The sequence below is a fragment of the Contarinia nasturtii genome, unplaced genomic scaffold, assembly GCF_009176525.2.
Source record: "Contarinia nasturtii isolate CC-2019 unplaced genomic scaffold, AAFC_CNas_1.1 Cnas_scaffold_414, whole genome shotgun sequence".
Taxonomy (NCBI): domain Eukaryota; kingdom Metazoa; phylum Arthropoda; class Insecta; order Diptera; family Cecidomyiidae; genus Contarinia; species Contarinia nasturtii.
In genome coordinates, this window is record NW_022197768.1 from 1,193,830 (window position 1) to 1,210,104 (window position 16,275).

At 34.2% G+C, this 16,275-nt stretch overlaps 2 protein-coding genes across 2 annotated transcripts in view; both read right to left on the reverse strand.

The window, feature by feature from the left end:
* Positions 1–11,291: 11,291 nt before the first annotated feature.
* Positions 11,292–14,359, reverse strand: LOC116338666. Its single transcript, XM_031764076.1, has 4 exons — positions 13,584–14,359; positions 12,998–13,416; positions 12,509–12,792; positions 11,292–11,743 (listed from the first exon to the last, which is right to left on the reverse strand). Exons 1-4 carry the CDS (start codon positions 13,718–13,720, stop codon positions 11,546–11,548), a joined length of 1,038 nt encoding a protein of 345 aa, XP_031619936.1. The 5' UTR covers positions 13,721–14,359; the 3' UTR covers positions 11,292–11,545.
* A 1,711-nt stretch (positions 14,360–16,070) lies between these two features.
* The window catches only part of LOC116338660 (nucleobindin-2), a 2,403-nt gene continuing 2,198 nt past the window's right edge, over positions 16,071–16,275 (reverse strand). The window contains exon 8 of the mRNA XM_031764070.1: positions 16,071–16,195. Within this exon, the coding sequence (XP_031619930.1) occupies positions 16,071–16,195 (125 nt within the window). The remainder of the gene's footprint in view (positions 16,196–16,275) is intronic.

The window sequence follows — 16,275 nt, forward strand, 5'->3', positions numbered from 1 at the left end:
CGCAAACTTCTATGCTTGCAAAAATCGGTACCCTTTCCACTTTTGCCAAAAAAAAATCTATATAACCGCAGGCATTGACATTCATAGCGTAACAAACGCAGTTGCTTACAATTCAATGCTATAACGGTTTTCCACTAAAAAACATCTACGCAATAATCTGATGTGAAACTGTGCTTGTTATTTGATTCTGTTTTTTTTTGCGTACTCATTTTATATCATAGGTTTTTATGATTTTTACTCTTGACTTTGCAAAATCAGTTATGACATAAGTGATTTGAGTTTTCATGAGCTCTACGATCTTGAAAATTCAAACGAAGTTACGATTGAAATGTAGTAACCTTTTCATTTTTCATGTTGTGTAAAAGGAGTGAACATTTTCAAATCTCGCATCGATTTCCCAATCAAATGGCGGCTCAAAATTTTAATATTTTCAAACAACGAAATGTCTTTATCCATGCCACTTTATCAAAGCGCTGCGGCAGCACTATATTTTTATTTTCATTATTTACCAGATACACACATATATCTTTAATTAAGTATTCTTTCTTCACTTCTTATTCTTCCACCATAAAGTTCATAATGCAATTCCGTTTTGGCAATCGTACATTCCATGTCAAAATGAAATGCGACACCTTTCTTTAATTTCTGGATCCAACGAAATATTAAATTGTGTGCCAAATCTAATCGCATTCCATGAGAACATAAATAATAATTTTTCCAACTCTGAATGCTGTAAAATGTAATTCTTTTTTCTATCCCAAATACCTTTGAAACGAATGTGAGATGCTACTGGAAACATTTGCGCGTACAGATTTAAATTGTTGAAAGAAATCACTTTACTTTTGAACATTGTGAATTTCAACAGGGGGTCGTAGCATGCCATCATTCTATTCCCGAACTTAATGAAACGTTTGAATTACGCAGCAAAATCTAATATCTTTTGCATTCAACTGTTGATGGTGGTGTGGCAATTTTCAGAATGCAAATGAATTTCTGCTAAAAGTGTCGACGCTGGAGGTAAGTTGCATCACATCACATTTACTATTCAAATGTTTTATTATACGTTGAACAGCTTTGAATTTAATAATTCCCGTCCAAACTTTTTTTTTCTTTTTTTTACGTTTTCGACATTTCTTGTTATATCATTGAAAGATACCGATTCGCAAAGCATTTATGTTGATGCATATCATTATTTCGGTTCATAATAAAATGGAAGGCATTCAAACAATTGAAAATAGGCATTTTGGTATAAAGCTTTTAAAGAAATCAAACATTTTTCCAAGTCAACATTTTGTAATTGAAATTCTTAAACGCATTCACCAAAAGCAAGAAATAATGTCTACTATTGAATATGAATGGTCTAATTACAGTTGTGGACACTCAGAATATCTTATGCGTTTCATCTGATACAAAGTTAACATTTCCTGATCGTGACCGAATGCAGTATGCGTACTCAAGGTTGAAATTTAAGGGGGAATAATCATAGCTTCTGGCGGTTACGTTCTAAGGGGAGTAATTTCAAAAAAAAAATTTCATTTTTTTGCTCTTCACTTTTTTGGCCAAAATCGAGAATCGAAAGAATTTAAAGGTATTCTTTAAAAAAATTTGAGGGGTAACACTTCGTCAGGTTTGTTTGGAAAGCAGCCTCATCTGGCTTATTAACCTATTATACTTGATACTTCAAGTCATAGCGATATCCTATATTCAATATACTCCACAATACAAAAAAAATTACCTACTCAATGGCTTTTGTAGCTTTGAAATAAACAAAGAAAAATAACAAACATATATCAGCGTCAACATCAAGAGCCATGTAAAACGGAAAACCCGGGATGCAAATGAATTATAAAACCAAAGTGAAAAAAAAAAACTTTACCAACAAAAGCCATCATATAAAAGTTTATGAATCTATTTTGAAAGGTGGTAAAAATCCAGGTATTGAATTTGCAAATGTACGCCAATGCCAAAATATGTTCTCCATTCATAATCGTGCACGTCACGATGCGGCTCATGTACTTAACACCAAAGTCTGGATTTTTTTAAATGTAGCAACACATTGGACACTGTAGTGGAAATGTGGACGTTATATTGAGCTGACTATTCATTTGAAATGAGTCAGATTATTGCATTTGAATTTCAATATTACGGAATTGACCAAAAAAAAAAATTACTAGCCTATAACTATATCGTATCATTTCAAATGAATAGTCAGCTATCGAAAAGTCACTATGTTAGTACTGTATACTACCAAATGCTTTGGAATAGTTATCAAGAAGCCACGGTAGGCGAACAATATCCAACACAACACACCACAAGATGAACACAGGATGTTCTTAGTCAAAAACCAAATTTTTTTTTCGTTTGATTTTTGCCCATCTTCATTTGTGATAAATAATGATGATAACGTCAAATCGGAATGGGTAATCTTTTCAGTGTTGTTTGTCGTCCAACTGAAGTGGTTTTACTATGCATAATGGACGTTTTTTACTCGCTGTTAAAGTGGATAATTATGGGCTTCCCTCACTTGAAATGATATGATGCAAAATAATAAAGACGGCAGCATAACATTTATTTATTGTTTTACTTTTCAGAGGAGGAAATATGCATCAATTATGAGTGCTTTCATCATCACGCCCACCAAATGTTTAAGCAAACACACAAAATTTCGCCTTAAGATCTCTCGGTTGATGGCCACCTAACATTGAGGAATAATAGCATTTGGCTCGTTACGTAATGATTCGTATCGTAAATAAACACTCTAAACCCACCAATTATGTTTAATTGTTTAATGTTTCAGCATTAAGAGTGAATTTTTATTTCAATCCAACAGCCATTTGGCACGTTAAAATAGCAGAAAATTGCCGGTATAAAAACATTTTGTAACAATAAAATGAACACTTTTGTTGACTAAAATCAAATTGAATTTGTCGAGCAGCCTATCCAATCGGGAGACCGAAGAAAATGCATAACTTATTACAATCAGTAAAGCATAAAAATGAAGAAAAATATTCCAATACGAATTGCGGCAAATGTACTTAAATCCGATAAAATCAATCGATGCGAATGAAATGTAGGGCTTTTGTTAAATGTGCATGCAAAGGATACAAGCCATTGATTTTTTGGAATTTGAAATAAGAAGAACGTTGTCAAAACGTACGTGCTATTATTAGAAGCGAACCTGTGGAATATGCTGCGACATCCAATCCACATATTCATGCATCGAACGTGACCAACATTTTAATTTGAAAACAATCGCACACACATTCCCCGTACTCAGTGAATGGGGGTCTATGGACACCGTTGAGAATGTGGGTTTGCTTCTATTTATGTACTTGTGCACCTTTTGCGCGCTTAAACCAAGCTTATCTTAATATTTATCACCAGAACCGGAATAAATTCGTTGCAGGTGTAGCAACATGTAAATTCGATTTTACACTTGATCATTTCTGATTAAGTGAAAAGCATAGGCACACGCATTTCACATTCAATTTGCTCTGGATTTCATTAAAAACAATATTGACCATTCAAATAATGTGATATCGACCATCCGAATGTTTCGAACTACCCCCGTTCCATTGGAGTGAATAAACGACAGAAAGAGAGAGGCCTGATGGAATATTGAAAAATGTCACGAATAGTATACTTCACTCAAAAGCATGTCATAAATAAAGATCCGAACTTCATAAGTGATATAAAAGAATTCCCTTTGTTCACATCCAATTTTCATTTGTTCCCTTGCAAACTATACGTACCATAAGGAGCGGAGGAATTTCTTCTCCCTTATTTTTGCTATGCTCATTTTGGAGCTTCACCCAAACTGTAAAACATTTATATGTGGACGTATATTCCACTTATTTTCATCTTATCGCCTGTGCTTGCGAAGTCTCTTCGGAATTGTAAAACGTTGATTCTCAAATGAAGAATTTGAATGCAATTTTTTTTCTACTCTCCATGTTTCAACGCACTGTCTCGCCTGTTCACTTTTTTTTCGTTGGACCATAGAGTTTTTTTATTTGCACATAAAATCGTGTCACTTTGTAGTTATAAATAAAATGAATTTGAATAAAAATAAAATGGAGAAAGAGAAAACGAAAAAAGTATTTTGACACAAAAAAATTTCATTTTGTGCATTCGTTGAATTCTTGCCAAAGCAATAAAAGCTTGCGTTGTCAACGGTCGTCATGTACATGGACTTTTTATGGATCGTTGTTTCGACGAACTCTATATTCGAAGTGACTCAAAAATAGAGAAGTATTTGCTGATATAAATTGACAAGCCGTGTTTACTACAGACCTCAGTCGATTCACGCTTGAATTATTCAACTTGAAAATTGTCAATTATTACAGTAAATTACAGATATCAAAATTAAATGACATACTTTTCTTTACTGAAAATCCAAAAGTGTAGGAATTTTTTTTTGTCACGAAATCAACGAAGAAAAAAATAGTATCGTCAGAAAGAGTGATTATTGTCATTTATTCCATATTTCTATTGTTTGTAATCGATAAGACTAGTTTTTGCAAAGAAACCAGATCATATGCTATACTACAGAAAATAAAAGGAATGTGTCCTATTTTTTTTTTAATTTTATAGTATGACAACCGAAACTTATTTTCTAACCGTCTTTTTGTCGATGAAATCACACTGAAACATACAAAAAGGTTTAATGTAAGGAACTCTCTCTCTCTATCTCTCTGTGTGTCTTCTTTTTTATGAGAATGTATCCAAAGCAAAAGCACACACTAAAGATAATAATGCACTTGTAATATAATCATATGAATAAAGAGCTAAAATGTTGTGTGTGTGAGTACCGTTTTTGTAATTAAAACGCGTAACGTTTTGGTTGCAGAACGCTAGTAACAATGGGATTTTCATAATGAGAAGCCACTGATGACTTTTCCAAATGTATTTAATTGGTGTTGGTGGCTTCAATAATTGCTGTCTAACCACAAGACATGCAAAATTACTATCAAAATACGCGAATGGCAATTGTTTTGTTTGAGTTTTGTACGTTGGGCATTAAGAAAATCGCAAAGAAATCAAGCCAAATGTCATGTATCGACTAATGGATTTCAACTGAAAATCACAACCGAAATGCATCCTTAGCGCATTACATAAAAAGCATGCGATTAACAAAATGGAATTGTAGTTGGAATGTCATTAAAAATATAAATTTCCATTGTAATTCTACGTGCGTCCGGCATACACACGTACTACATTTACCTCTATTCACATATTGGTTAGTTTCATGATACTTTCTTCGCATTGTAATTTTGCTTGTCTCCAGTGAATGCTATTGATAGTCAAGCGTTGTGAATAATATGCCACGGGCGAAAGCACAACAACCGCCAAATTATTTTCATGACTTATGACTTTTCAAAGTGAATAAAGAACAGTGTCGCTTGAGCCGACCTCACATGGATTATGTGCACCGTGGTTGTGGCTAAGGCGAAAACCAAGACAAACTTAAATAATATCCGAGAAAATCTTTTCCGCTTTGCATTGAAATGCATTTACTATATTTAACAAATACCAAATTGCTGTTATGAACTGCGGAGCAGTTGGTGAGAGTGTCAAATGGTAAATGCCACCCCGTTCTCATGTTCAATATCATTCAGAGTCATACATCCCCATTGACTTCTTCGGTTAAGCCAAATGGCAACAACAACCTGATAAACCAAGACACAAACAAAACACACAAAAAGAAATCACAAGAAAGTAACAACAAACAGACGAAAAGAGGGTGAGCTAAGCGCATAGAATCGACGACCAGATTACAAAATGAAAATATGGAAAATTTCTACAATCCACAACCTTTCCATGCATAAATCCGTAGTTACAACTTATCTACTTATTATGGTATACAAATTTAGTGTGTTTTACAAACGAAGACGAACACACAAATGCAATTGGTTTCATTTTTGATGTTTGCCTATAAATATATCAGTGGCGGATAAGCAAGTGCTTCGTATGTACGGTGTAAGTATGGTTCTCTTTTTTTTTCGCCGTAGTCGAATATATTTGCGTCAAAGAAGAAGAATATTACTGTTGTCGAAGCAATAGAGTCTAGTTAATATACATCCAGGCAGCAAAAGCAATGGGCCATGCGAAAATACGAAAGCGAAAACAATGTGCTTGGTGGTCGCGTTCTCTCTGTCACGCACACAAGTACACTGAATATGCACAGAAACAATTGTAGAACTGAAAAATAAATATGCGAAACGAATTGAATATGCTCGGTAAGTCTTGGAAATCAATACAAATATTTGCATGTCTCGGCGATATAAGTATGCGACGTGAACTGAGAAAAACGGAACAAAACACGCAGAGAGAGAAACGGTTCATATGTGATTTATGATTATTGCATATAAATATTTTTTTCCACAACCAAACAACAATATTTATTCTCTTTTTTTTTTTGTTATACTTTTTCCTGGTTTCATTTTTACTGTAGCTATTTTTCGACCAATTCAAGAAGCTAATTTTACCATTTTTGATTTTACCGATTCGAAATTAAATAACATTAGTTTTGTGCTTGTTTGTGGCCATACAACACTGCTTGTGTTTTTATCTCGGCAAATGGTATAGACGAAAGAAAGGTAAGCGAGCAGGCGGACGGGCACATATTACGAGCAATTATGAAATGAACGGTGGAAACATATGATATAATTGTTGGATTTTCATTTCAAGGAAGTGTGTTTAAAAAGGATACAAATTGCGATTGCCAAACTGCGAAAAGGAATTTTGTATTCGGTCACATATGACTCGAGGTGCAGCTTGTTTTTTGCTTCCATAAAACCAAATATAGTATACGGAATAGGTAAGCAAATGAAAAAACCCCAAAAATACGGAAAATTTTCGTGTTGCATGTTAATTTATGAGCATCTGTCACGTGTTAGGGAAATTTAAGACACCATAAAATTTAATGATCTCAGTGTGTGTGTGTGACGATATTGTATGGTTTCAACTAGTTAAATTGACTTTTTCTTTAATTCATTATGCGCCATCCCAAAATTTGGCTGCATGTGGTTTTTTAAAGTAGCAGTTTTAGTAGTCTAGCAGTGGTAGTAAAATATTCTCTACAATCATATAATCCAATAAAAATTGTGTCAATCTGAATCAAAGACACCAATCAACAAAAATTTCGTGAAGGTATCACAAAAACAAAAGGGACACAGTTTCAAATGAAATTGTTATGCACGTATATGAAAATGTGGTATTTCGTAGATTTTTTTTGCGCATATCGTACCATTGTTGTCCTCGGGTGGTTTTTCGTTATCAGTGGCAGTAAATTTTTGTTTATAGCTTTGATATATTTTTTCGGTTACGTTTTGTCAGTTGATGATAGCCTGAAATGTCTATAACAAATTAATGGCCTACGATATTCGTATATGTTTAGCAAAATTATCTGGGGGTAGGGGAAATTTCTCCATCTGAAAAAATAAGCTGCGTTAAAGTGAAGCATGTATATGATGATATCGCAGCATAACTATCGCATATAGTTGGCACATTTTCAAGTTTCGAAGGCAATAGGCACATAAATACGTTCTTGCCTTTTGCGTAGCCCAACATTCGACTAGCTAACAAATGCGAAAATTTAACTCTTATATTCTTCTAACCTCCTCCTCCTCCTCCTCCTTCCTTCAAAAACACATCTGATAAAGGCAATAGAAAAAATCCGATCACATTCACAGTAAACTATAGTCTCGATAAATCGATTCGTTGGCTTGTAAAAAAAATAAAACAAATGATACGAAAATTGATGAAATCACCGATTATACAAATGCTATCGTTTACTGTTTCATCACATCACATTTAAATAATTGAGTTCTGACCTGTTCCAAAGTATTATATGTGATTATTGTGTTGTACACAACGCTCTCAATAACTATGTTTCTCACAATTACTGTGCACTCATTGAAAATGCAATGTAAGTTATTTCATAAATTTTAAATTAAAATTTTAAGCTAAAACAATGTTTGTTTAAAATTTATGAATGTTAAAAACCACTTCTGAAGACAAGCGAAAAAGGTACACCGTCTATTTGTTACACGAAATATAAATTCACATGCCAAGAAACCTGTGGATTGTGGTTGCTGCTGCGTCAAAGAACAATACGTGATCAGATTTATTAGAAAGGATATGAAACGTGTGCATAACGCTGTCGGTTTTTTTTCTATCAACTTCTGATTTATACTGGCTGCAAGAAAACGTTTTTCTACGTCTCGCTTTTTCGATGGCGGATATGATGCATAGAAAAAGTTATTGAAAAACGGAAACTAATCGCGATCATTTCCAGTAAAGAAAACTCAATGAAAAACACACCAGCTGGTATGTTTTTATTGAATGCGTTATAAAAAAAATACAGTGTTTTTTATATCGTTGCTTTCATTGATGAAGTCTATTGAAGTTTGAAAAAATCAGGTAGTTTTTGGCAGCACCTCTTGCATTAGCTATCGTATTCTTAGTTGTGTGACTTTGTTTTGTTTCATTGTGTGAAAATTGTCTGCGACGCTTGAATTTCACTGGCAAGTAATTGATCAGGTCGATGCAAAAGCTCATTAGATGGAATAATTCAACGAGCCAATGTGAACGTGACTTAAATCGTTCGCTATATATAGCTGTACATTTAAATGTCCAATTTGGCTATTCTTGTAACTAAACCGTTTTTTTTTTGCATTGTTGCTCCTCATAGGACATGTACGATTTATATTTAAAAAAAGTGGTCGGTTGCAGTTGAAAATAGTTTTTGTGACTAAATGCCATGAAAGCAAGCAAGCGACGTTCAATGGTAAATCTCTTTTTTTTTGGGGGGGGGGCGCAATAATGATAGCAGTTGGTATGTTTCATCAATGAATTCCCAAAGCCATGCAATCACACACTCGAAGGCAATTCAAGCGACCAAAGAAGGAATTATCGCAATATCGTAACCGTTGGATGTATGGGTGCGGCAAATATCAATAAAATGAAAGAAAAAAGAACCCGAAACGCATAAAATACGGTTTGCCGTTATCTTTTTACGAATGTGCAAATGTTAAAGCTTCACGAACGCGAATTCGTAACGTTGTCTAGATGTTCAAACACTTTTATCACATCGAGCTACTTTTTTCTCTTCTACTTTTCAGTCGGTTTCATATGTATATATTGAAAGCTTCAAAATAATTGTGTGAGATTCGTTTTTTTCCTCTCTCTCTCTCTCTCTCTCTCTCTCTCTCTCTCACTTTCTGATGAAATCTTTTTGTGTGCTTCGAATTTGGTAGATAATCATTACAGTCACTTGATCCAAAGATCTCGGATTAAATTGGCGATGGCTTTGTATTACGTATGTTTTTTTAAGTGCTGCCAAATTGTGTTTATGGTAGTTTGTGTGAGCGAACAGTGCAGATTGCGACGGATATGGTATAACATTTGTTTGGAAAAAACGGTATTCGACACATACACACACACACACAAAACGGTCTTGGATTAGATTAATGTGCGACAATATAAAATACCATGAATGGCTTATGCACTTGCGTTCCGTAGGTTGTGTTCATTCTTGCGACGGTGTAAAGCTGTAAAAATGCACTTAGTCAAAATTGTGATTTTATGCTGAAAATGTGGCATTCTTTTTTTTTTCTACGACATACAAACGGCAAAGTGACAAAGATAACACTGTTCAAAGAATCGCGTGAGCGTCATCATAAGTTCGGACAATTTGTTAGCTTTCGAAATAAAAGATTACGGTGGATTTATTCGATTTGTCACATTTATATCAAATCATTTTTGATTGATTTTGGTTCGCACAGAACAATAAAAATTTTCAATTAGTACGTTTTCATTGTGTTTGTTTTATCTAATATTATTTATTTTTGAAACACTTCAAAGCTAACCCCACACAATTCCAAGGATGAATTTAATTGAAAGCGCATCATTCACAACGGCGAATGAAAAATAGATAACGAGCGGGAGGGTGGTGAAAAACTTTAATATAGTTGTTGATTTAAGGATTTGTGTTGAACCAAATAGAAGCGGCCCATAAATGAAATGAGAAACTCATTTAGCAAAATACAACAGAGAATATGTTAATATAATATTCACCATATTATATGAAAATGGTTCTTTCTTGGGACTCATTTACAATTTTACCATGTTCAACATTACCTTTTCACTTTTCGACGGCACTTTAAAATCCATTCTTCCACATTCGCATGTTGATTATCTTCGGTGAGAGAAAAATGAGAAGGAAAGAGAGAGAGAGAAAGCATTGAATGATGTCGTTTAATCCAAGGCACAAAGTATTGCGTCATGTAATTACATTCATTCGGAACGGAACATGCTTGTAGGAGTGAAAACGACTTTGCGTTTCATGTTATTGAGTCAAAAATGAACCACGACATATGTAGTGAATGAAATGCGCATACATTAAATGTCGCGAATTCCAAACAGATTCCATAGTATTTCTATAGCCATTAAGTTGAAAGAGTAGAGAAATAGCGAAAACCGCCTCTTCGCCATCTAATTTACTAGTATTCACTGTTCTCCGGAATTTTGGCACGTTTAAAATCTTTAAGCCCAATGACATGCAGCATTTATTATATATATAAAAAGTAGACAGCTTTTGCTTTCAAATTCCGAATATGCTAGATTACGATTGCGATAATAATCTAATGCGCGCAATGTATCAACGCGAACTTGAAATGACAATTATACGATTTATTCACACGTAAAGTGTCTTTAAATTTTCAAAGTTTTACAGCTTTATTGTTGAAATTTTTCCATTTTATGGCTTGATTCGTCACCGAAATCCATTTCGTTTTGCTGTACCAAACATGATAAATAAACGACGCTTTAGCATAAAAAGATGCGCGTCATTTGACTTGAGCGTTTGACTGAAGTGGAAAAACGCTTTTTACCATTTCATTAATTTCCACCAATTAGATTTAGTGAGCGTGCATACCAATTAGCTCCGTAAACGGATCTATTGTAAGAAAAACGATTTAATCAGAATTAACTGAATGAAGATTAGGCCTTTAAAGTGAATTATAAGTTTTAAAAGGTTCGCATCTGGATCAGGTATCCGCTAAATCGTCCATCTGTTTACTTTCTCCGCTCGTATCAACTTTCACCTACCATAATGTGCTTGGTCCGTTTTAAATCGGTTTCTATGCCTAACATTTGTTTTAATTAGTCGATATGATGAGAATGAAAGAAAGACAAAAGTTTATCCATTTAATTTGAACTAAATTCTTCTTTATATTTGAATAATTTTGCTTTTATTTTCATCATTTACTTAATAAATTAGTGCTACAAATACAGAATTTAACATGTGTGAAGAAGATATTATAAAAATATTCTCTAACTTTTGACAATGACTAATATAATTGACTTTGTCAAAAAGTCTTGGAACAATGGGTGCACTTTATGCCATTTACATTAATAAAAATAGAATTGGTATCGTCAAAGACAAATTATTGCTAATTGATATGAAAAAATAACAGTTGAAACCGCCAAAATGTGTGCAGACTATGTGTACGATATAATGTATTTAAATGGCGTTCGATGTTCAAACATCACCCAACTTTGGTATCATCATATTTTGAAAATTACTCAACGAGCTATATATTTCATAGTCGTCTAAATTTCGTCGTTCCGTCGGCAGGTGCTTCGGCCGTGGTAGTGCCAATGGACAAGGCAACTGCTCCGGCATGACCGAATGATGAGTTATCAGTGCTTTTAATGAAGTGAATTCCTTCGCACATCCCTAAATTCGCGAAAAAAAGACACAACCTATAATTTCTTTACTTTTCTATGCCTATAATTATGTTTTCCGATACACTGGAATGCAGCAAGAAGTGAATTTTTATTGATTTTCGGTAGCATAGACTGCAATTTGTTAATTTGACTATGACTGAAACAATCAATAAAGTTTCAATAATTGCTATTATTACAAAAGAATCAATGTTGATTTTAAAAAATACACAGGTCGATTCGTGGATCAAACGGTTTCCAAATGGAATAAAAGTTTAAAATGTTGTGCTTTGACTTGGATCGTTCTAATTTGAAGGGCCAAACAATCTTTACCAAATTCACTGGAAATGTTTTATCACAAGGAGCCAATTATTCTTGGGATAACACGTCTCTAGTTGATTAGGCAAAACTTTCAGCACTGGTGGTGAAAATATTTGAAACATGTATGTCAACAAAGCAATACCCCCTGGGCCAATACGGTCAGAATATGAGTATGCCCAAAGCAATAAAAAAAATTAAAATCTTCCAAAAATTGGGTAAATTTTGCATTATATTTGCGTATTTGTCGTATATATTTCCATAGTAGCAATTAAAGAAAACATAAGATTTTGTGACGTTCTGAATGAAAAAAAAAGTGAGCGCAAGAATTATGAATAAATCCAATTAAAGTTTCGAAAAAATAAATCCGCTTTTGCAAACACCAATTAAATTGTATCGTAAAAATCGCTATTGATTCTTAACAACATTTTAATTTTCGTTCGTTAATTAGAAAACTTACTTTGATTTTGTATCCACGTGGTGTTCGTAATATCAGATAATGAACAACTTTAGGCGCTGGCGGTGGAGCACGTAATGATAATGCAAAACAGCCTGGCTTTGTGCTACTTTCCCGTACCAAAAATTCACCCGGATTCTTGCGACGCAACACCTCCAAGGAAATTTCACGCGGCACACCAATTTGAAACCATGGCGCGTCTTTTAATTCGGTCTGCTCAAATATACTAAGACCACGTATTCGTTTCTGTTTCGTTGAAAAGGCAAACATTTTCGGGCTTGAATTGGCTGCATTTGATTGCAAACGTGCGCCCAGGTTGATGATCGTCAGCAGAAATGGAACATAAAAAAAGACAAGAAATCATTCGAAATGTAAAATTGACTGTGATTCGCTCATTTTAATTAGAGCAATTTGTATGTTGAGCAGTGTGCATTGCAAATAATTTGCGCGAAAGGGAATGGGGGTGGCAGAGAAAAAGAATGTTATATTTACCGCTGCTTGTTTCACGCAAAAAGTTTTGCTTGAAATCAAATTCACAGTAGTCTTTGGTTCGTCGATTATCCAACAATACCGATGTTAATGATTTGCGACACGAATCGCCGAATTTACTAGCGATCAATTCATCTGCATCACAAAGTGAATCATCAGTTATATTGTCGATTTTCGATGTTATATGTGCTGTTGAAGCTGATAGATAGTTGCTGGCGCTTGAAAAGTTGTTGTCGTTTAACAATGGACGGTACTCGTCGCCACTTCGAAGCAAACTATTTGATAGTCGCTTCACAAGTGGTGCTTTATCAATAAACTTTCGACAATTATTCATTTTATTATCATTGGTGGGTGAATTGTCCTCTTCCGAACTCGATGATGACAGACGATTTGTTGAATTTTCAAGATTATTATTGATATGACTGGATGCGGAGTATGAAAAAGAAAACAAACATTGACAATTATAATTGTGAAATGTAATTACATCTGGTATTGGGGTCAAACACTTTAATTGATTGTTGGAAAGTACAGGACAATATTGATAGAAATTGATATATGTATAGATATAAGATTATTTAAGGACATTTACTTCATGTTTTGCGATGAAAATAAATTGGTTGGTCGTTGTCGTTGTCGGAACGGCGAACTTTTGGACAAGGCAAAAAAGCGATTTATCGGCTTTTCGCCATTATTATTGTTAAACGTATTCTTGAAATCGTTATTCATTTTTACAAATTTTCACTTTCAACGGTTTTGAGAGAGAAATTGAAATCACACCAAAATCACAAAGTTCACTGTTTGAAAACACGATTGCACATTATCACCACCATCATCTGATTGAGATAAATAGAGAAATTCAGTTCATTCTTTTCAACATTTCAACAGCTTTTAAACTTTTCCAATTTGATTTTCGTTCAAACTTTTATCAATTTAAGACGAACAAATCTCCAACTTTAAGCCATTAGATAACTGCATTGGATGCAGCAAATTTAACACCGAGCTTTGTGAATTGTTCGAAATTTAGTCGCTCTCTTTCTCTCAATGCGACTTAAAATACGTTCCATATCGTCCGGTCAAACCAATTCAAATTTAACGGACATTTTTGTCCCCCTTTTTGAAAACTATTGATATTTAATCCTTTTGCTTATTTCGTTGTTTTTTTTTTCATCTTCGTTTGAACGACAGCAAAACAAATGTGGATTATGCATGATTTTGTTGTTGTGATCCTTTTAAACCGCGAACCATTCAAAGTTTCTACAGTACATTACGTTGAGTATGGATCGAGAGACGAGTTAGTAACGTCTTATATGTATTTGAATGTTTAAGACTGAAGCGCACCACCGAAAAAACCCTTCAGCTGAGTTAGACTATCAAACGTTGACTAAACGAATTTGATTTTTTGGTTGAATACCTTAGCCGAAAAAAAAAAATGAGTGTTTGGTGGTGCACATCATACAGCACCACGCTGCCAAACATTAAGACGTGCTTCGCATTTTCGGCAGCGTGTTATGGAATGTGCTCAAATGCCTGGAATAATACAATTGTGGAAAATATATCATGCCGAAAAAAGTGAAGCGAAACGACAACGAAAGACGGAAAAAGCGAAACGCAAGTGAATGAAAACAAACTGAAAGCAGAGCACAGTCTCAATTGCCACAGAAATGCGTCGTGTACGTTTGGCGAGGGGACAGAACAAGACCAAATACAAGTAAACAGAAGTTTTTGACACGCGTTGAGTAAATTGTTACCATCATTGCTTTGGCTCCCTGTGTATAACACGTTGCATGGATGGAAATCATAGTGGTAGAGAAAATACAGTGTGGTAATAGCTGTAACGCTCCAACACGCTGGCAAATAGTGTACAAAGCAGCAGCAGCCAGTAAAAAGAACAGATAACATGAAAATCGAATAAAAACACACGCACTGCGAAAGCGCGAAGGGAGAAAGCTGTTTGTTTTGCACACTTTGTTTGGCTATGATTTTGATTCGTTGAATGCCTTTTGTTTTGATTCATGTTTGCTACATACACACACACAGTGTATTCGCCTAGAGACGTTGTCGTGTTCAGAGGGGAATGAAATACATAGTTCACATCAGATGTAATTCACTCCACTGAAAGATGAGTTGAGGCAACAGTGTTCACTGTTATTTTATCATATGCAGATCGGACGAAGCAGAAAAAAACGTAACAAAAAACCTTTGCTCTTTTTCTTTCACAAACAGTTAATGATCTGATTTAATGTGCCACTTAAAAGTTTTTTTTTTATTTTTCATCTCAGGAGAAACAAATGACAATATGCTGAATTTGAGCATCACTTGTGGAAATATAGTGCTACAACTGTTCAAATACCACGGATCACATTGTGATTGTTTAAATAATAGTTTGTTCAGTTGTTTTAAAGCTCTTATTTGATAAATCGCAAACTTACCATTATTCTTTTTTTGTTCTCTTCTTCGAATACACATTTTTGATGACGATTCTGTCTGATATCTAGTTCACTGTGTCATATCTCAAAAACCAAACAAAAAAAAACATTGGAAAAGATAAGCACAAAGTTGTAAGTCGTAAGTCAATATTTAACTGTGTTGTCACCTTTTCCGTGTCACATGTGTGTGTGTCATTGGTCTTATTCGGTTTTCACATAAGTAATCGTTCAGTTCACTCGACATATTTGGGCTCACGTTATAAAAATTGAAGACAAAAAAAAACACACATCACATATTTACAATCTCAATGTTTGTAAGATGTTTTTTATTGTTTTAAAAAAAATGAAATGTTTAAATACGATTTTGAATCTTTACTTGATACTATCACAACAATGGAATTCTTTTTACAATTGAATAAAGCATATGCAAAACAATTTCATGAATGATTCGGCAACTATTTCCACTAAATTGGATATATTGATGAAAATGTGCTAACGGTTTTTGTTGTTATTGTTCTCGGAAGAATTGTTCGCGTCATATAAATGTTGATCATTTATCAAGATACAGAGAAAGAAATACAGTTTATATGGCCAACAGCAAATGTTCAAAATTCTATGCGCCATCTGTGTAAAGAATCTATTTAGCTAGTTTAATGTTTGCCAGTGTCTTTGTTAGCATCTGCTTTAATTTGATTTAAATTCGAATCGGGTATCTTTGGTTGTTGATACTGTGAATTCGGTGCATTTTGTGCATTGAAGGTGTTTTGTGCGGCTGCTACAGGGATAGAATTCAAATGTTGTTGTTGAAATTGTTGTTGATTTCCATTTTGACCGATCGAATTAACGTTTACATTT

Bases quoted from the DNA above. Each gene is read 5' to 3' on its own strand.
- LOC116338666 (XM_031764076.1), bottom strand. From the start codon at position 13,720: ATGAATAACGATTTCAAGAATACGTTTAACAATAATAATGGCGAAAAG. The intron at 13,417-13,583 runs GTAAATGTCCTT...CTCCGCATCCAG, and splicing joins TTTTCATCGCAAAACATGAA to TCATATCAATAATAATCTTG. The intron at 11,744-12,508 runs GTAAGTTTTCTA...TCGCGAATTTAG, and splicing joins CACGTGGATACAAAATCAAA to GGATGTGCGAAGGAATTCAC.